Genomic DNA, 20,675 nt, shown 5'->3' on the forward strand with positions numbered 1-20,675 from the left:
TAACTCTAAACGTCCCCCACTTCCTTCTTCTTTCTCCAGCTTTATATGCTGAGCATGACGTCATATGGTATGGGATATCCCTTTGGTCAGTTGGGGTCAGCTGTCCCCTCCCAACTTCTCATGCACCCCCAGCCTACTCACTGTTGGGGCGGTGTGAGAAGCAGAAAAGGCCTTGACGCTGTGTAAGCAGTGATCAGCACCACCGAAAACATGACTGTATTACCAACGATGTTCCCAGCACAAAGCGCAAATCAAAAACACAGCCCCATCCTAGCTACTATGGAGAAAATTAACTCTACCGCAGCCAAAACCAGCACATCAAGTCATAGTCGTTCATGAGGTTATGCAGGCTTTTGATTTTGAGACCTGCATTCCCCTGCAGAGACAACCTGCTGAGCCAAGGCTGTGTTTGGGCTGGCCCGGCTTGCAGGTCCCCAGGGAGGTTTGCTGGGCTCTGTAACAGGCATCATGTTCGTCCTCCTCTGTGGATAAGACACAACTCCATGTGATACAGAGACTGCTTTTAGTCACTTGGATATTGTTTCTTGTTTATTCATTTAGATGATGTTTCTTGTTTATTCTTTCTAAAACTCATTTACCAAGGCTGACGCCTGTAACATCTGTTAAGGGTTATCAGGGACTGGTATTTGTCAAGAACTACTTGCTGAACAAAGGGAGTGATAACAGGAACTGCAAGGTTAGTCTGACCACAGAACCAACTAGAACTTGTTCAAAACTGCTGAAATCAACAAGTAAGAAGAGAGCATGCATAAAAGACTAAAGTTCATCTAGAGGACAGAAGAGGAAGTGGAAGATAAGACCCCTGAAGAAGTAAAAGACCACCAGAGACAGGTCTGAGCCTGTGCAGTTTCTGAATCAACTCCGCCCCCAACTTATACATATGTATTATGAAACTCTATGAATATGTATGCTTTAGCATAGTAAATATCCAACTGCTTGCTGAAACGGTGTGCAAGCTTTGAGGAGAAATCCCCTTGCACCCGGTGCCGCAATAGACATGCCTGCTTTATAACTCTTCGTGAGTTGTGAAGTTTGTTTCCGCGTGTCACGTGGGCTTGAGCGATCTTGGCCCTCCCTATGCCATGTCTGAACGGGGCCCGATGGCACCAGCCGCACTCCCATGGCTGCTGGCTAATGATCTGCAACTGGCACGTCACCATAAGCAACACGACACCCTCCCTCACAGCCAGCTTTTCTCAAGAGATACCGGTCACTGGCAGTGTTGAGAGTCCGGGCAAGAAACTAACACAGAACGAAAAGATGTGGAAAGAAAAAAGCCTTTGCAGACCTTCCTGAACTTCACTCCACTGAAACGGTAGTTATCTTTCTTATTTATTCATTGAAGCTTTTTTTTTCTTTCTTATTGATTTAAACGCTCATTATGAGGAAGCTCTTTCAAACACAGACCCAAAGGGTTTTTTTCCAAGAATTAGCCCCTTAAATGGTAAGTATAATCACGAAGGAAAACAGCCCTTGAACCGTCCGTCGGTTATAACTCTAGGGCTGAGCTGCCAGTGCTAACATTGCCTCTTTGTTTCTACCTGTCACCTGACACTAAGGGGACAGACAGGTTCTTTTCGAGCTCTTTGGCTGAATGACGATGGCACTAAGCTGTAGTTACAATTAAAGCTTTATCTTTTTAACAGGATTTTATGATTAGTATAGCACAGAATTTATGATTAGAATGGCAGAGGATTTCTACAAGCGGAATCAGTACAGTACAATTTATACGTAGCATAATACAGAATTTTATAACACAACTTAACTTATGGTTTCTAATCACCTGGACCCTCTGCAGATCTAGACTCAAAAATCATGTAAGAGAATACGAGTCACTCCCTCAGTCCTTGGAGGAAGCAGACGATGGCGGAGGAGTCCCTGGTCACCGGGCAGTCCCAGTCTCCCTGTCCAGCAGCAGTTCTGGTCCAAGTTCCCCCTTAGGACTTGTATCTGCTTGGTTTTACAGGCAGTGCTCTGGGTGCTGTTACACTTCCCTGTTCTGTGGCAGGGTCATCAACACCACCGGGCTGGCCAGGTGCCTGGGACCTGGCAAGGAAGGGAGGGGTATCGGTCTGGTGCCCAGGAACCTTGAGGCCAGTAGGGAGGGGAAGAAATCTCTTTGGTTCATCTGCTTGGTGCACAGGACCTTCAGCGCCTGATAATGAGGGAAAAGGGAATGAATACGTGACGCACTTGGTCCCGGGGAATGGCTGCTTGCCTTATAAAATGGCGTTAGTTATGCTAACCACATTACCAGGGGTCAGGAGCAGGGGGTACCGGCCACACCCCGCTCCCTGACACCATCACGGTATCGGTCACACCGCCTCAGAATAACTCCATCTGAGGGTGGAATCGCACTTTTTTTGCGTGTGTGCTTGTGAACAAATGGTGAATGGCACTTGGCGAATGGAGGGGGGGGGGTCGCAGCCCCGCGTAGGCCGCGCCGCGACCGCCGACCCCGCCAGCGCCCGGCCCGGCCCGCCCCCACCGGTCGCTATGGGGACGGCGCTACGCCGCAGCGCGGGTGCCTCCATTGGGCCGGGGCGGGGGGGAGCGCGGAGACCCGCCCCCGCTCCGGGTGGTGCCGCCCAGGCTGGCTGCTCGGCGCATGCGCGGGGTCGGGCTGCGCACTTACGGCGCTGCGACGTCCCCTCTGAGCCGTCCGCACCTGCGCCGCTGGGGCCCGGCCCGCGTCGCTCCCCCGCTCAGCCCCGCCATGGCCGACCCGCGCTTGAGACAGATCAAGATCAAGACTGGCGTCGTGAGGCGGTGAGTGCGCGCGGGACGGGGGGAGGGCGCCGTGGCCCCCGCCCCGCCGCCCGGGGAGTCAAGCGCGCGCCTTGGCCCTTGGGAGCCGTTGGGGGAGGCCGAAGGCGGTCCCGAGCGAGCGGAGAGCGGGCTGGGCCCTGCTGCGGGCTCTGCGGGCAGCCCCGCCGCCCTGAGCGGAGAGGGGGCCCTGCCGCGGCCCCTGCGGCTCCGCCGGGCCGGGCGGAGGAGCTGCCAGCGGGTCTTCTGCCTTGCCGGCCGTGCCTCCTGCGGGGCCGGGGAGTTGGTGGTGTTGTCGCGTGGGGTGGGGCTGCCGGGGTGTGCCGGAGGGCGGCTCTGGCACAAGTTCTGCCATGGCTGCCGGCTTCTTCCCCTCGCGCACCGTCGTCAGGAACAGGCCCTTCTTCCCCGAGACGACAATTAAACGGGGACTTTGTTCAGTTTCCTCGGTGATTTTGAGAGCCAAGGGGAGTCACGCTGCCCCCCTGTCAGTGTACAGGGTAGTCTTGCCAGATACGTCGCCGGTGCATGAAGTCTTACCTGTTTTATCAAAACAACTGTTAAATGGCCTATTTCTGATTCGAAAGTTCACACCGCACAAGCGATGGTAAATTTGTCACCTGGGTCTGGATTTTGCCTAGTTTTAACGCAGTCCTAATTTTTAAGAAAAGTTGCAGTTTATCTGTCTGTATCCCTCTTACTATGACTGTAAACGCAAGGCTTTGACGTTAAATTTTTGGTCACAGTGGGGTTTATTAAGGCTATGCCCTACAAAGACTGCTCTGGCTCATGCAGAGACAGGAATGTGTGCCAGATCATCATGTTAAATAGTCCAGTTTCATACAATCAACTTTGTATTACGACTTACATAATTTCTGTTAGTAAGAAGTAAAAAACCAGTAAGATGGTCACACTTTCTAATACCTTATTAGCTTTGAAAGATTGGACCTGAAGACTAGAAAAGTAAAATGGATACATATTTATCACTCTATTTGTGCTAGATAAAGGCACTTTCGAGTTCCTAGGCTCCAAATGGGGAGCAGTTCTCAAGTACTGCCTCAAGCAAGAAATTGGTTCTATGATTGCAAGGTCCTGTTTTCTGTCACTATGCAAGCCATGCAAATCATGAACTTGTGTGTTATTTTTAAGCTAGAAAGCTTTAGTGTGGTCTTCCTGAGTGACTTCGTGACTGCCCTTTGCTTTGGGTGCCTTTCATGGCCTGTGTTATAGTTACTGCCTTTGCTGGACAGGAACATTGTAAATGTCCTCTGTGCATTTGTAAGTGGATGATGTTTTGTGCCAGTTTTTATAAACAAAATATTCTGAGGTATGGGGAAACTGGAATGACTTAGGTTAACATTTTTTTTCTATCTGTGTATTATTTTTGTTAGCTAAAAATACAGTTTATTTGTCTAGTGACTTTTGAGAAAGCTGTTGTATCTAATAAAACATGAGTTTACTTTTGTAGAATTTGTAGTTTTTAGAAGTTTCACTACTGGCTTATTGCTGCTGTTTAATAGTTTTACTGAGACAACTGTGTGGTAATGAACAACTGTGTGGAGGCCCTAGCAGAGCTGGTGCAGGCCTGGCCGTTCACATGGTGAATGCTGTACCGTGTGGCTATGTCCCTTTGGATCTGAAAGTGGTCTAATGGTGCCAGCATGGTTATGCAGATAACTGCATGTGGAGCTAGCTTAGTGTCTGTATGCCACTGGACAGTGCTTCTAGCTCTGAAATTAGCTTGCATTTTCTTTTACTCCATTGCTCTGCTTCTGCAGTTTAAGTGAGTGTGAGAGACTGAGAACAAGAGATTAAAATGTAGTAGTGTGTGTTGTCCTGTGTGAGCAATTTCTTTACTGCTTAGTGTGGTTCCTCTGTTTGTTCACTTGATTTATGGAAATCTATGGATGCAGGTTTTGATTTTGTTCCAAGCTTCTTGTATCCAAGTTACAGAGTAGGTTGCTTAAATTCTGACTGGTTATTAGTTCAGTTACAATGATACTAACACAGTTTGAATTATAATACAGTCAAAATTAACGTACACAAAGTTTCTAATGTTTCTACTTTGTTTCTAATAGCACCCTTTCACTGATGTTATACTCACCTTTTTGCTGGCTAGCCCTCTGGGTCCTAAGGCCACTGGGTCAATTTGGTGGTGAGGAGGGGACAAATTCAAGCGAGTCATCAGCATCCAAAATCCTTTGTTGAGAGGAATATGATGTTGATTGTTCTGTACTTCTGAGAGTCGGCATATAGAAACAGATATAAAAAATTCACATCTTAGTTTTTCTTCATTGTTTTGCACTCCACGTTTTATCTGAATTTAATGCGTATAGTGTGTTTTACATGTGTTGAATAGTTTTTCTTTGTTATCCTAAAACTGGTTTTAACTGTCTCTCAGGGTTGCATTCCTTTGACCAATATTGGTGAGTTGTTTATAGCACCAGGGCATTTCAGCATCTTCCTGTGCCTGTGTTGTCAAGGGCTCTGCTATCATCACATGCTTCTGCTCTTATCAGGTTTGATCTTTTATGCTGCTTTTTTTATTCTAAGTCAGAGATAGCTCATTTTTGTTAGTAACAAAAATCAATACAGTAGTGTTATACCACATGATTGTACAAAGCTGAGCAAAAATTAAAACAAAGCAGGTAATTGTCACCTAGCCATAATAGCGTTTACAGTTAAACAAGTTAAAAAAAACCCCTCTAGACTGGCCAATACAAGTCCAGACAAAGTCTGACTATTCCTGAGAACTGTTTTCTGAGCCTAATATAAATCCTGTGGTCTCTTAAAAACAATGCTTAATAAGTTACAGTATGTTTCAGGGGTACTGTATAGGTGGGCATTCCTCTGAGTGAAACAATTGCCACTTGTGACAGGAGAAGACTTGGCGTTGGTCCATGATGGCTTAAACTAATCTAAATCTGAGGGGCTGTGTTACAGCGTCCTCCTTTGTGCTCTGCACAAGGACTTGGGTGGCCACCCATCTGTATATTTCAGGGAGCTGATCTGCTGAAAAATAACCAGGACTAAAAAAAAAAAAGTTATTTTGAAGGATGAGGCCTGCCTGGACCAGCTCACCACACAACTGTACACATTTCAGGGTTAGTACAAAGAAAGGGATGGAAACATTCAGGAAATGATACAAATGCAGTCGACAGGATTCAGGTTTGCTTTTGAAGAATGGCTGTGTGAATAAGCAAGTAAACTTAGCTTGTGTTTGTTGTGTGGTAACAATAAGCACATCTACAGTTGCTCTGCAGCAGCTGGCATGCTGTAAGTGAAGGTAACTTTAAAAAAAAAAAGGGAGAAAAGGAATGTTATTTTACACTCCCTGCAGGTGAGATGATAGAGCAGCAGCTCCCACTTATGTGACGATTGCATGCAGATACAAGACAAGGTATGGCTGTGTCCCACTCCACCTTTCCTTCTCCAGCCAGAAGCCTAGTTATGTACTCTCTACTACAGTGGGCCTGCATGTGACTTCAACTTAGGAACATTAACATTGTTCTCTTATTTTGGACTAGAACAACTATATAGGTATTTATTCCTAGCATGTGAGAAGACTCACACAGAGGCTTATTAAACATGCCGTAAAGTGACTTCAATTAATTTTCCTTAGTTTTTTGTGTTTGCAGTTTAGAAAAGTACATTCAATTTAGCCTGCAATTCTGATTTTCAAGCACATTTATAGCCTAAGCATTGAGAGTATTTCAAAAAAGGTAAGGGTCAAGAACCATTAGGATGTATTGAACTTTTTTGGCATTTTGTTTGTCTTTTATTTAATCGTCTGCTGTAGCACATTCTTTTCTCTCATTAGTTACCTAACTCATCACTTTTTTCAAGCTAAGAACAAAGCAGCTCTTCTGCTTTGAGATTTTTTTAGCTGTATATCATAAATTCTTTGTATGCCTGTGCTGGTTTTGGCTGGGATAGAGTTAACTTTCTTTATAGCAGCTAGTTGGGGGCTATGTTTTGGATTTGTGCTGGAAACAATGTTGATAAAGCAGGGATGGTTTAGTTACTGCTGAGCAGGGCTTGCACAGAGTCGAGGCCTTTTCTGCTCCTCACACCACCCCACTAGTGAGTGGGCTGGGGGTGCACGGGAAGTTGGGAGGGGACACAGCCGGGACAGCTGACCCCAACTGACCAAAGGGATATTCCATACCATATGACGTGGTGAATAAATTCCTTGTTTCGCTTTGCTTCCTTGCGTGGCTTTTGCTCTACCTATTAAACTGTCTTTATCTCAACCCACGAGTTTTCTCACTTCTACTCTTCTGATTCTCTTCCCCATCCCACCTGGGGGGAATGAGCGAGCGTCTGTGCGGTGCTTAGTTGCCGACTGGGACTAAACCACGACAGTCCTTTTTGGCGCCCAACGTGGGGCACGAAGGGTCTGAGATAATAGCAGATTTAACAGAAGTTCTATCTGTTAAAAGTTACAGGTCAACATTAGTTTATTTGATCTGCACCATGCTCTTTTTTTTTTTTTGCTGTACTTGTTAAAGATTGGTGTGTGCTTTTTCAGTTTGCTGTGCTCTGTAGTACTTAGTGATGTTTTGCCTGTAAGATTTGTTCTTAAAACACTGACCTTAAGCTGGATAATCTGGTGTTTGGTCTCTGCATTGAAGCCATTACTGTACTTCAGGTACTATCTCATGGAAATATTTAACAATTATACTCCTTCCTCTGAGAGTTTTTTTGTGGAGGAAATACAGAACGGCACCCTTGCTACCTTCTTCTGTGATGTTGTCTCCCTCGTTACAATGGCTTCTCAGTACCTTAAACATCCTTGGGTAGTTAAAATACTTCTATTGGTATTTCTTAGACAAAACTGAAGCAATATTTCTAAAGTTAACAAGCAATTTAGGAATATGACCCAGGCTCCACAAGAGTATGGTCATGGGTGGCATGGCATGTGGGAGAACATGGGCAGGTATCTAGAGAACTTCTCACCTCCAGTGGTCTGGAACTTCACTCCCGAACAACTACAGGATCCTGATGAAGTGGTAGAATGTTTGGAAAAAAAGAAAAAATAAATGCCGTGGCTACTCCAAAGAGGCACAACTTACTGCACTGTGCTGGGCCCTGGTCAGTATCTACCAAACACTGCTCAATACTATGCAGCACCCCCAGGAAGAAGAGAGGGAAAACAAACCAGGCACCGTATCAGTCACCCCTATAACTAAAAAGAAACAGTGGAAGCAGAAGTCAGCTTGTTTAGTAAGGGTTGAAGAAGCTTCTCCTAAGAGGGAGTGGGAGAAAGAATCAGAAGAGGCAGCCTGTTCTGCGGCAGAGCAGCCACAAGAACAGGAGGAGGAAGAGACTGAAATAATCAATGAGACAGAAACCACCCGTTTCCTATCCCTAAGTGAGCTGCGAGATATGCGAAAAGATTTTAGCCGTCAGCCAGGTGAACTAATTCTCAGCTGGTGGCTTCGATACTGGGATATTGGGGCCAGCAGTCAGGAATTAGAGGGTAAGGAAGCCCGGCAGCTGGGATCCCTTGCTAAGGCCATTGATAAAGGGATTGGAAGAAAGGCAGGAGTCCTCAGCCTTTGGCGGCGACTCCTGTCAAGTGTGAAGGACAAGTATCCATTCAAGGAAGAACTTGAAAATTCTCAAAGGAAGTGGACCAACATTGAGGGGGGCATCCAGTATCTGAGGGGATTAGCTATGTTGGAGGTGATCTATAATGACCAGGCATCCAAAGACCCGGATGAAATCCTGTGCACATGGTCCATGTGGTGAAAGTTTGTACGAAATGCAGCAACATCTTACACCCACACCCTGGCGATAATGAGCTGGACAGACATTGAGGCACCAACTATAGATGAACTGGCCAGACAACTCCGAGAATATGAAGATAATCTTGCTCCCTCCACGTGTGCTTGTGTCTCGGCTGTGGACAGACACAGACTGACCCAAAACATGTTCGAGCAAGCTGAGAAGGGTGGGTTTTCTTCATGCACTCCAACCAAAGCCTCAGCTATTAAGAGTCAGCTTTTTCCTGTTCAAGTGAAAGGGTACCGGCGACGCACACCACGTGCAACCCTGTGTTTCTTCCTGCGTGACCAGGGGGAGGACATGAGGAAGTGGGATGGTCAACCTACCTGGAGACTAGAAGCTCGGGTGCAGGAACTGCAAGGAAAAACAACAGCTGAAAAGCATCCATCCAGGAAAATTACTGCTCCAGTGTCTGTTGGGCAGAGTAGAAGGGCTGACTGTAGTTTTGATCCTGATGAAGGGACTTCTGTTTTGCATTAACAAAAAACAGGTAATGAAGACTCAGACCAGCAGTAGAGGGGCCCTGCCTTCGGTCAGGCGGAGGAAAGGGACAATCGGGTTTACAATCGACGGCCTGGCATAACAGCCCCACAGGAGTATAAAGTTCTAGTGGACACCGGTGCACAGTGTACTCCCATTCCATCAGATTACAAGGGGGCAGAATCCACCTGTATTTCTGGAGTGACGGGGGGATCCCAAGAACTGTCTGTGCTGGAGGCTGAAGTAAGCTTAACTGGGAATGAGTGACAAAAGCACCCTATTGTGACTGGTCCAGAGGCTCCATGCATCCTTGGCATAGACTGTCTCAGGAGCGGGTACTTCAGAGACCCAAAAGGGTACCGGTGGGCTTTTGGTGTAGCTGCTTTGAGTACAGAGGAGATTAAACAGCTGTCTAGCTTGCCTGGTCTCTCAGAGGATCCTTCTGTGGTGGGGTTGCTGCAAGTTAAAGAACAGCAGGTGCCAGTTGCTACCATGACAGTGCACCGGTGACAATATCGCACCAATCGAGACTCCCTGGTTCCCATCCACAAGTTGATCCGTCAACTGGAAAGTCAAGGAGTGATCAGTAAGACTCATTCACCCTTTAAGAGTCCCATATGGCCCATGCAAAAATCTAATGGAGAGTGGTGGTTAACAGTGGACTATTGAGGCCTGAACGAAGTCACACGGCTGCTGAGTGCTGCTGTACCAGACATGCTAGAACTTCAGTCTGAACTGGAGTCAAAGGCTGACAAATGGTATGCAACAATAGATATCGCCAATGCGTTTTTCTCGATCCCTCTGGCAGCAGAGTGCAGGCCACAGTTTGCTTTCGCATGGAGGGGTATCCAGTACACCTGGAATCGACTGCCCCAGGGATGGAAACAGTCCTACCATTTGTTATGGATTGATACAGAGTGTGCTGGAACAAGATGAAGCTCCCAAACACCTGCAATATATAGATGACATCATTGTGTGGGGCAACACAGCAGAAGAAGTGTTTGAGAAGGGGAGAAGAATAATCCAGATTCTCCTGAAAGCTGGTTTTGCTATAAAACAAAGTAAGGTCAAAGGGCCTGCAGAGGAAATTCAGTTTTTAGGAATAAAATGGCAGGATGGGCGTCATCATATCCCAATGGATGTGATCAATAAAATAACAGCTATGTCTCCACCAACTAACAAAAAGGAAACACAAGCTTTCTTAGGTGTTGTGGGTTTCTGGAGAATGCATATTCCAGGTTATAGTCTGATCGTAAGCCCTCTCTATCGAGTGACGCGGAAGAATGACTTTGAATGGGGCCCTGAACAGCAGCAAGCCTTTGAACAAATTAAAGGGGAGATAGTTCGTGCAGTAGCGCTTGGGCCAGTCCAGACAGGACAAGATGTGAAAAATGTGCTTTACACCTCAGCTGGGGATAACGGGTCCACCTGGAGCCTCTGGCAGAAAGCACCTGGAGAGACTTGAGGTCAACCTCTAGGGTTTTGGAGCCGGGGATATAGGGGATCTGAAGCCCGTTACACTCCAACTGAAAAAGAAATATTAGCAGCCCATGAAGGAATTCGAGCTGCTTCGGAAGTAGTTGGTACTGAAGCACAGCTCCTTTTGGCCCTTCGATTGCCTGTGCTGGGCTGGATGTTCAAAGGGAAGGTCCCTGCTGTGCATCACGCAAATGATGCTACATGGAGTAAGTGGGTCGCACTGATAATGCAACGAGCTCGGCTGGGAAACCCCGACTGCCCGGGAATCCTGGAAGTGATCATGGACTGGCCGGAGGGCTGAAACTTCAGAGTGTTGCCAGAGGAGGTGACTCGTGCTGAAGAGGCCCCTCTGTATAATAAATTATCAGAGACTGAGAAGCAATATGTCCTGTTTACAGATGGATCCTGTCATATTGTGGGAAAACATGGAAGGTGGAAAGCTGCTGTGTGGAGTCCTACACGACAAGTTGCAGAAACTGCTGACGGACAAGGTGAATTGAGTCAGTTTGCAGAGGTGAAAGCCATTCAGCTGGCTTTAGATATTGCTGAACAAGAAAAATGGCCAGTACTTTATACTGACTCATGGATGGTGGCAAATGCTCTGTGGGGGTGGCTACAGCAATGGAAGCAGAGCAACTGGCAGCGCAGAGGTAAGCCCATCTGGGCTGCTGAACTATGGCAAGATACTGCTGCTCGGGTAGAGAACCTGGCTGTAAGAGTACGTCACGTAGATGCTCCCATACCCAAGAGTCGTGCCACTGAAGAACATCGAAACAATGGGCGGGTGGACCAGGCTGCTAGAATTGAAGTGGCTCAGGTGGATCTGAATTGGGAACATAAGAGTGAGCTATTTATAGCTCGATGGTCCCATGACACATCAGGACATTTAGGAAGGGATGCAACACACAAATGGGCTCGTGATCGAGGGGTGGCCTTGACCATTGATGCCATTGCACAGGTTATCCATGAATGTCAAACATGTGCCATAGTCAAACAAGCTAAGCAGCTAAAGCCTTTTTGGTATAGAGGATGACGGCTGAAATACCAATATGGGGAAGCCTGTCAGGTTGATTATATCGCACTCCCACGAACCCGCCACAGGAAGCAACATGTGCTTACAATGGTGGAAGCAACTGCTGGATGGTTGGAAACATACCCCGTGACCCATGCCACTGCCCGGAACACTATCTTGGGCCTTGAAAAGCAAGTTTTCTGGCAACACGGGACCCCTGAAAGAATTGAATCTGACAACGGGACTAATTTCTGAAACAACCTCATTAACACGTGGGCCAAGGAGCATGGCATTGACTGGGTGTATCACATCCCCTATCATGCACCAGCCTCTGGGAAAATTGAATGATACAACGCCCTGTTAAAAACTACACTGAAAGCGATGGGTGCTGGGACGTTCAAGCATTGGTATACACATTTAGCAGAAGCCACTTGGCTAGTTAACACTAGAGGCTCTGCCAGTTGACCTGGCCCTGCCCAGTCCAAACCCCTGCACACTGTGGAAGGAGATAAGATTCCCGTAGTACATATAAAGAAGTTGCTGGGAAAAACAGTCTGGGTTATTCCTTCCTCAGGAAAAGGCAAACCTATTCATGGTGGTGTTTTTGCTCAAGGACCTGGGTGCACTTGGTGGGTAATGCAGAAGGATGGAGGAGTCCAGTATGTACCTCAAGGTGATTTAATTTTGGGTGAAACTAATCCATGATTTGAGTTACATGTTACAGGAATTACTATAGCAGGAACCACCTGAACCAATGAAGGAGACAAGCCTTACAAGCAGTGCAAGTGCAGCAGTGACCTGACCTGAGCTGGCTGTGGTGCCCAATAACTCCATGCAATACAACATCTCTCCTGTCCTGAGTGACCACCATAACAGATGGAGCCCAAAGTCAAGGACTAAAAGAACTCCATGAACATTTGTGGACATCTTACAGATATTTCACAGGGGTGGTCTGTAGACTAAGGGAGTGACATCTGTGTACTATATCAAAGGATGGGAAGGGTGATAGTAGGAAATAAGAAAATTTTGGATAGTGTGAGACCTGAGCATGACGTAAATGGTATGGAATAAGGGGTGGAGAATGTGCTGGTTTTGGCAGGGATAGTTAACTTTCTTCATAGCAGCTAGTATGGGGCTGTGTTTTGGATTTGTGCTGGAAGCAATGTTGATAAAGCAGGGATGGTTTAGTTACTGCTGAGCAGGGCTTGCGCAGAGTCAAGGCCTTTTCTGCTCCTCACACCACCCCACTGGTGAGTGGGCTGGGGGTGCACGGGAAGTTGGGAGGGGACACAGCCGGGACAGCTGACCCCAACTAACCAAAGGGATATTCCATACCATATCATGTTGTGCTCAGCATATAAAGCTGGGGGAGGAAGAAGGAAATTGGGGACATTCGGAGTGATGGTATTTGTCTTCCCAATCAACCATTACGTGTGATGGAGCCCTGCTTTCCTGCAGATAGCTGAACACCTGCCTGCCGATGGGAAGTGGTGAATAAATTCCTTGTTTCACTTTGCTTCCTTGCATGGCTTTTGCTGTACCTGTTAAACTGTCTTTATCTCAACCCATGAGTTTTCTCACTTCTACTCTTTTGATTCTCTTCCCCATCCCACCTGGGGGGAGTGAGCGAGCGGCTGTGTGGTGCTTAGTTGCTGGCTGGGACTAAACCATGACAATGCCCCTCTCAAGAGACTATATTGTAGGTCTTGGGTACTTGCCTTTATGTTTCTTACATTGCTATGTGTCACTGAAAGAAATTTAAACTAGGAATGGGGAGAACCTTTTGCTTTTTTTGACAAATCTGATAGCCAGGCTTTTGGTGATTGCATACTTTCATTAGCTTGTCATTCAAAAACAGTAGATTTTATAAGCATGAAAAACAGTGTTTACTGTATCTGTGGCTTATGTCCTAAAAAGCAATACTTGTGGTTTAATCACTGCAAAATAGTCTTACTCAGAGTAAATCCAAACTTGGACAACCTGCTGGATAGTGAGGCAATTGATTAGAAAAAAAGCTTCAAAAAATATCTTATTCTCATTTCAGATTGGCAATGATTTTAAAAACTAGTGCAAACAAAGTAAGTTGGGTCATGTGAAAATAGCACTGACATTTGCCCATAGTTTCCATCTGATTAAGTGGAAGTGACACCAGTAGATTAGAATGAGACTAAGACAATTCACATTGCAATTGTGTTAGTTTAACTTTAACAATCTTTTAACAGTCTTGTTTAAATGTGGCTGACATACCATAATTACAAATCTACAAGCCTTGATTATAGAATTTTACATCATGAACCTATGGGGAAAATGTATTGATTTTTGTGAAGCAGCTCTTTTTTAAAACCACCTTTCTAAAACTATGGAATCTTCCTAAGATTGTTCTTTTGCCTGTTGCACTGGTGTTGATACTGTTTTTTCTCTTTGTAAAATATCATCATATTGCCAAGCAATTTACACTGTGGTTTCTTTTAATTTTTTTTTTCCCCAAGCACAGGAAGTTCTGCAAGTTACACAAAACTGTTGGTCTATTTTTAAATATAAATTTAAACAATTCTTTCAAAGTGAATTGTTTTACTGGTGAGTTCAGGATAGATTTTGTGCAAGTGAAGTATGAAGTATTGCAGAGAATGCAGACGTTCCTTTTGCTGTATGGTGACTCTATTGCTAATTCAAGCACAAAACTAGTTCATTTTCTTGGCTACTCAAGAAATTTGCTATTTCTGCTGTAAATCACAAATTTTCTCAATCTTCTGTCTACCATATGAATTATGGTCACTTTCTTGCTTGTTTCCCATTAGCCATAGGCAGTAGCTCTGATTCTTAGCACCAGTATATTGATAAGAAACTCATGTCTCCTTTCTTTTTTATTATTATATTAGAAGATTGTATGCAATAACTGCTTGTTAGCTCAGTTAATGGGAAGGGCTGGGATATCTTATCTTATACAGGTGTTGAGGAATGATCCGCAGAGTGGCTCAGCTATACTGAGTCAGCATGATAAAGCGATTTAATGTGTTTACACTGCACATCCAAGAACTCAGGGATGCAGGAGGGTGAATATATTGCATGCACTGTTGGATACAAGCTGACTCTATCAAAATTAAATAACCCTTCTCAGAGTGCAGGAGCATTGTGCATCTGTTGTCTAGGGTTGTCACCAGCTCAGTGTTGGAGTCTTAAACTTGGGTTGAGTGCTAGCCAAATGTGGTTGTTGTGGTCCAGAGAACTATGTGCATGCATCTCAGGTACCTTCTTTAGTGCTCCTGGCATCAGGATTGGAGACAGAAAGTCCCAAGTTGGCCCTGCATTAGAAGGCCGCTTCAGTCTTTTAGACTTACTTGGTCTCTGTCCCGCATAAAAACTGCTTTATGTGAAGTGGCTGAGAAAAGAGTGCACCTGCATTTACATAGTGCTGTCTGAGTTAACATCTGTGGTGTACATAGTCACCAACCCAGATAATTAATTGCAGGGTAATTGCAAGTTGACTCCAGTCTCCAGAAACAAAACTACTTCTTTGAAGGGATTCCTATTTCTGTGTGTTTTTCAATGTGTGCTTTCTTCTAAACTTCAGGAATAGCAAACAGTACCCACACATGTCTTAAAAAGCTCTAAGAGCACAGTAGTTGCTGTGAAAATTGCATGGTGTGTTGGGTTGGGTTTTGATTTCTTTTGTTTTACCTTTTAAGCAGACCTAAACACTGGTTCCTTTTTAGAAGTATCTCGAAATTTTTAGAAGTATCTCGCAAATTTCGATTAGTAATGGTCAGATCTTTAACAGATTGCATCCTTCACATTCCTTCTTCCATCCCATTACCTCTTCTAAAAAAAAAAAAGCCTCTAGTAAAATGCATGATTCTGGCATTTCATTGTTTTTATGTTTACAATTATCTTCTGCTCCCTGACACAAAACTGTCTTGTGCATGTCCATGCTGACCGTAGTAATCTATTGATGTCATCGTTTTAATTGGCAAAACTGTTGCACACCGTAGGTGTCGGTCGTGATGCTATATTAAGGAGGAAGGAATTTTTTTTTATTTTGGCAAGACCATACCAAAACTGTGGCTTTGCAACCTTAAATTCCTTAAGCAGTCTTTCGAAAGTTTGGAAATACAGTAGTTACAGTTGCTTGGCAACCCTAGTTTGGTGCCGTTATGCATACGCTTAGTACTGTTGTCTTGTTTTTGATTGGCATGGCATGGAGCCACATATTCATCTATGTGGATAACACAGTTACAAGTAATTTTTTTGTGCTGAATTAGAATGTGGATCTATGAAAAAAACTAAAAAATTATATTAAATTTATGGTAGTGCTTTGTATACAGAAGATGAGTTACAACTGCATTAACAGCCATAATCCATCCTGGCTTGACTTTGAATTAAGTATTATTAAATTATATGTATCATAGGTGGAAATCTCATGCAGGAGGTCCATCATATTTTCTTTAAACTGTATTAAGTCTTTTTCCTGATGCATTGTGAATTGCCTACATCATATGACTCTAGTTCTATTTAATCTTCCTCATTACTGTACCACTTCCAATTGGTTATGTCCAGTTGGGATGGGGGGACAAGGAGGTGAGGAAGTAGATTCTATGTCTTTTCTCCAAAACAAAGGTCTTGACTGAAGATGGTGACTGGGTTATAGAAGTGAAAATGGAGATCTCTGGAAACCCCAATTGTTGCCACAACAGAGGCCCCATTTCTTGTTCTTCCTTCTCTAGAAGTGAAGTTCTCAGACTCCTTAGCGTTTACAACTTTCAACTTCTGTCCCGTTCTATTCCATGCCATTCTTTCCCAGAATTTTTGCCACTGCAGAGCCTCTTCAGGATGGGCTGATAAACTTTTCATTTCTCTCCAGCTCTTGTCTGCAGCCCATCAGAAATGCTCTTTTAGCTCTCTTGGTGGAGTAGCCTTTCTCTTCTTTGCCCCCAATCATCCAAGCTGCTTCTTACAATACCTCAGCAAACTCTTCATCCTCAGCCAGCATATTCTGCTTTTTGAGTAGTCCATAGCTTACAAGCTTTCATCTTGATTGCATCTATTGGATTCTTCCATTCCCCTGCTCCCTTCCATGTTCCCAGTGGCTGCTGGCATTCAGGGATGCCTTAGCCAGGCAGACTTTCTCAGCAGGGCAAAAGGGGAACTTCAGCTGTTGCTATGGCAAGGATTTAAAAAAATCTGTAGGAATGTATTGCAGGAACTGGGAAATACTGTGTTGAGAGGCAAGGACAGAATCTGAAGCTCTGGAGATTCAGAGAAATCTCTAGTAACAGAGATGCTATAAAAAATGTTAAAACCAAGCAATTTTTAACTTGAAATCATTTTCTGACTTAAAAAAAAAAAAACCAAAACCAGCCTGTAACTGATTTTCATAGTCTTCACAATAGTAATATCTGACAAAAGCAAAGCTTGCAAAGTTAACCTGAAATGTCATGGTAACTCAGTTCTGTATGCTGTAGGTGCAGGAGGGGCTAAAAATAACACATATACTTGTGTGTGGTTACATCTTGACTCGTAAAAGAGAAAGTTTATCTTTTATGACGATTTTGTGACTATCAAGAAAACGAATGCATAAACTTGAAGTCCTGTCCAAATCAGAAAATAGTCACTCATGGCTAAGAAAACATGGCAGTTCGTGATAGCTGTGTCAAGTACTGCATTTCTTTCTTCCTTCTTTCATCTTCCTTCCTTGACTTTTTCTCATAGGCCCCAGCCTGTAATGCATGTGTGCTTATGTAGCATTAGTGAACCTAAGAATGTGCATAAGTAATGTGCAGATTTGGTACCTGGTATTTTAAGCTCTGCAGGTAGTAATTAGCACAGTGCCAATGTTACTGCAGTTGTTGAATTACTTGTGTTATAACTGTGCATAGTGTTAATGCATGGAATTTATTATACTGTAACAAAAAAAAGCTCTACCCTGTTCAGTTACACTATTACGGATTTTTAGGTTTGAACTAAGTCAGTATAGATATTTCGTTATCTAGTCAACACATTCTGTCAGCTTTGGGTTTTCTGTGTGCTTAGGCTGAATCCATGGCATATTAGCATATACCATGGTTAATAGTAACATTAGTTTTGAAGAGATGCATGTCCTTTCAATAGTGAAGCTATTCAATAGCAAAATCGAGAAATTCCCTCTTCAGAGCTCCACTGAGCTTGCTCAGTCCAGCTAGGGCAGTGTTTCCTCTGTTGATTTTTTTCTAATGCTGGAGAGCAGTTTAAGCATGTGGGTGTCATTCTAGCTCGTGTAGAACCTGATTTGTTGGCAGTTGCTGGAGGTTGGGGGAAACACACCAAGAGTAGTAGTGTATGCTTGCTTTTACCATTTTTATTCTAGGCATCCAGTAGTAGTTCCTGCCTGTGACTGTGGCTCAGAAAGGTGGAATTTTTGTCTACCTAGTACAGAGGATGTTAATTCAATTATGCATTCGGAAAACTCATGTTGTGCACACTTTTCATCTGTCAACCTTCAGATAAACTGTGTGCCCTTCCTATGATCAGAGAGGTAGATCTGCTTGCTACTGCAAATGATGGAACTACAGGAGATGATGCTGACATTGATGTATGATGACTAGGGTAGGAACATATATACCTTTGGGGAGTGAGAAAGGAGGAGGATTTGGGGCTCTTTCAGCAGCAGCCAGAAGTTGAAACAGTCTAAACCACTTGCAACTCTGCACCCTAAACAGCCTAGGAGTGAAGTCCCTTGAGAAATCAATGTCATTCTAAATTCAGAGGTCTCATTTCCCTCTCTGTGTCTCCGGTTCTCTGGTCCCTGATGCTAGTCAAACCTTTTGCTGAGCTTGCTCAATTTGCTTAACCCAGGAGAAAAACAGTCACTTTTTTTTTTCTCACTGCGTTAATTTCCTGCTGGTTTGGTGTACTCAATTGTCTCATGGAGAGATTGTCTGAGCATTAGTGCTGGCAGAGATGTATGCTGGGGTGGTGGTGGGGAGCAGACCTCTGGTAGCAGCGGTCAGCTTTTTGACTGTCTTGAACCATCTTGTGTTACTTTGCTCTTCAGCTTGGGGACCTGAAGTGGGGGAGAGAAAGTGAGTAGAAGACAATAGATGAGGAAGCAAGCCATAATGGTATGGAAAAGGTAGTTAAAGAACTACTTTTTTTTTTTTCTTCTAGCTCAAGATTCTCTCAAGCCCTTTGAGTTTTTCTGGGTTTAGTCTGCAGCTTTAAAGTAATAAAACTGTGGTTTTTACACAGAACACGCAAATTGTGTGATTGATTGTTAAGTGATGTGAAAGTCAAAACGTGTAAAGGATTTTAAAAGGGCAGCAGCCGCAGCCAGGAGCTGACCTGTTGTCTATTAAACATTGATGATTTAGTTTTGTTCTTCAGTGTTAAAAAGTCCTTAACTTGATTTCTAGAGGCAGATATACCACAGGAAATGTCACGTTAGATTTGATTTGTTTCTTTATACTCTCTCCCTAGTAGTTAACTACTGCCTGACACTGGAGACAAGGTCCAGAACAATTGGATCTTATGTTTCTTCTTTTTCATTTTGAAAGACTGACAGAAGCTAGTAAAATACTATTATTTGGCTTGGGTTATTTTTTCTCTGTTTCTGGGGGTGTAGGCTTCTGCTTCAGAGTCCATGAAAAATAACTAAGGAAAACAAGCTTGTTGTCAGTAGATTTAAACCAGGTATGTAGGAGTCTTCACTTCCATTGAACATTTATGTGGCATTCTGAAGGCTGAAAGGCGCTATTATAAATACTGACTTGAAATACAAAAATAACTTAGTATTAGTTGTATGCAGTTGTCTGACAGTTTTTACTTATTTAACTTTGGGTGTCCAAGGAGAGGGAGAACTTGAGAATGTTTGATCAGTAGATTTATTTTAAAAGGGGGAAAACAAAAGGAAAATTTCAGTCACTAGTTAATACCTTAATTATGTACCAGGTGCCTCTAATCAAAAGCTCTTGCATACCTCCTGATAGTCCATGGGACTGTTACACTTGCTAGAAAGCAGGATGAGATGTGGAAACCATAACAAAACATATTACAAAAAAAATGTAACTTCCTTACAGATTTTGCATTTTTTTAACATCTGACCCAACTGCAAAATATATTATCCCATTAATTTAGATTATGGCTGTCTTTTTGTTTGAACTTTTAAATAACTTACTCTATAGCAATTTTGTTAATTTAAAAAGAGTCATGACTATGTTAAAATTTGAGGCCTTATCTTGAAACTTCAGGATAAAGACTGAAGTGTGAAGAAAAACTTCATGGCCAAAGGGTATACTGAATGCATGTAGAAAATAAGAATGACAGATTCATGTTGACTTTGAATGTTTGGATCTTTTGTAGACTTCTTGAGCAAAACTGGACTTGAGAAGGTTTCTCTATCTGCTTCTCAAAGACTTCTCCGCATCTTGTAGGTGATGTAAGAAAGTACTTATTCCTTTCAGAACAGATCAACCTTACAGGTACATTTTATGTTATAAAACTATGGGCAGTGGTTTGCAAATGTAATTTAGAGGAAGGCTCTTGGCCCATTTAGGAACCTGTGGATATTAGGTATACAATAAAAAATGAAGCCCTTGTTTTATTGGGGTGTGACATCCGTAACTTTCGGCACAAGAAAGTGTACAACACCGTAATGTCACATAGATGTTTAAGACATTCCTGTGGATGTCTGTGAATTCTGTCAGCTGTTAACCCTGTATGTCAGGAAGGAGGGAGAAATGTAGGAAACATACTGGCCAAACTCCTTGGAGTGAATAAGAGGTGTGCTTGCCTAGCAAATATAATTTCTGAAGAATGACACCAGTATAAAATGTCAGCAGATTAGAACTATAGAACACTTGAACTGGCTCAGAGGATCTCTGAGAATTTGTATTAATAGATCTAGTTCTGTTTAATTAATAGCCACAAACAAGGAGTCCAAATAAATTCCTAAACCAGTCTTTTCAGGAATTGGAGAAATTCAATGTCCCTTTCAACACCAAGTTCAAACTAGAATAGACCCAAGTTAGATATTTCCCTTGCTGGTGTATATACATTTTTGAAAATTAAAAAATTCAGTAGAATGTTTTCTTCTTTTTTTCACTGAAAACCAAAAACGGTGATAGTGATGAAAGTAGTGGAAGTCTTTGGAGTGGTT

General features: G+C 43.7%; 1 protein-coding gene across 1 annotated transcript in view; it reads left to right on the forward strand.

Annotated features, from left to right (window-relative positions):
• Positions 1-2,701: 2,701 nt before the first annotated feature.
• The window catches only part of TBCA (tubulin folding cofactor A), a 40,481-nt gene continuing 22,507 nt past the window's right edge, over positions 2,702-20,675 (forward strand). Inside the window, exon 1 of the mRNA XM_059833993.1 lies at positions 2,702-2,790. Within this exon, the coding sequence (XP_059689976.1) occupies positions 2,738-2,790 (53 nt within the window). The 5' untranslated portion in view covers positions 2,702-2,737. The remainder of the gene's footprint in view (positions 2,791-20,675) is intronic.

Source organism: Gavia stellata, chromosome Z (genome assembly GCF_030936135.1).
Source record: "Gavia stellata isolate bGavSte3 chromosome Z, bGavSte3.hap2, whole genome shotgun sequence".
NCBI classification, from domain to species: Eukaryota; Metazoa; Chordata; class Aves; order Gaviiformes; family Gaviidae; genus Gavia; species Gavia stellata.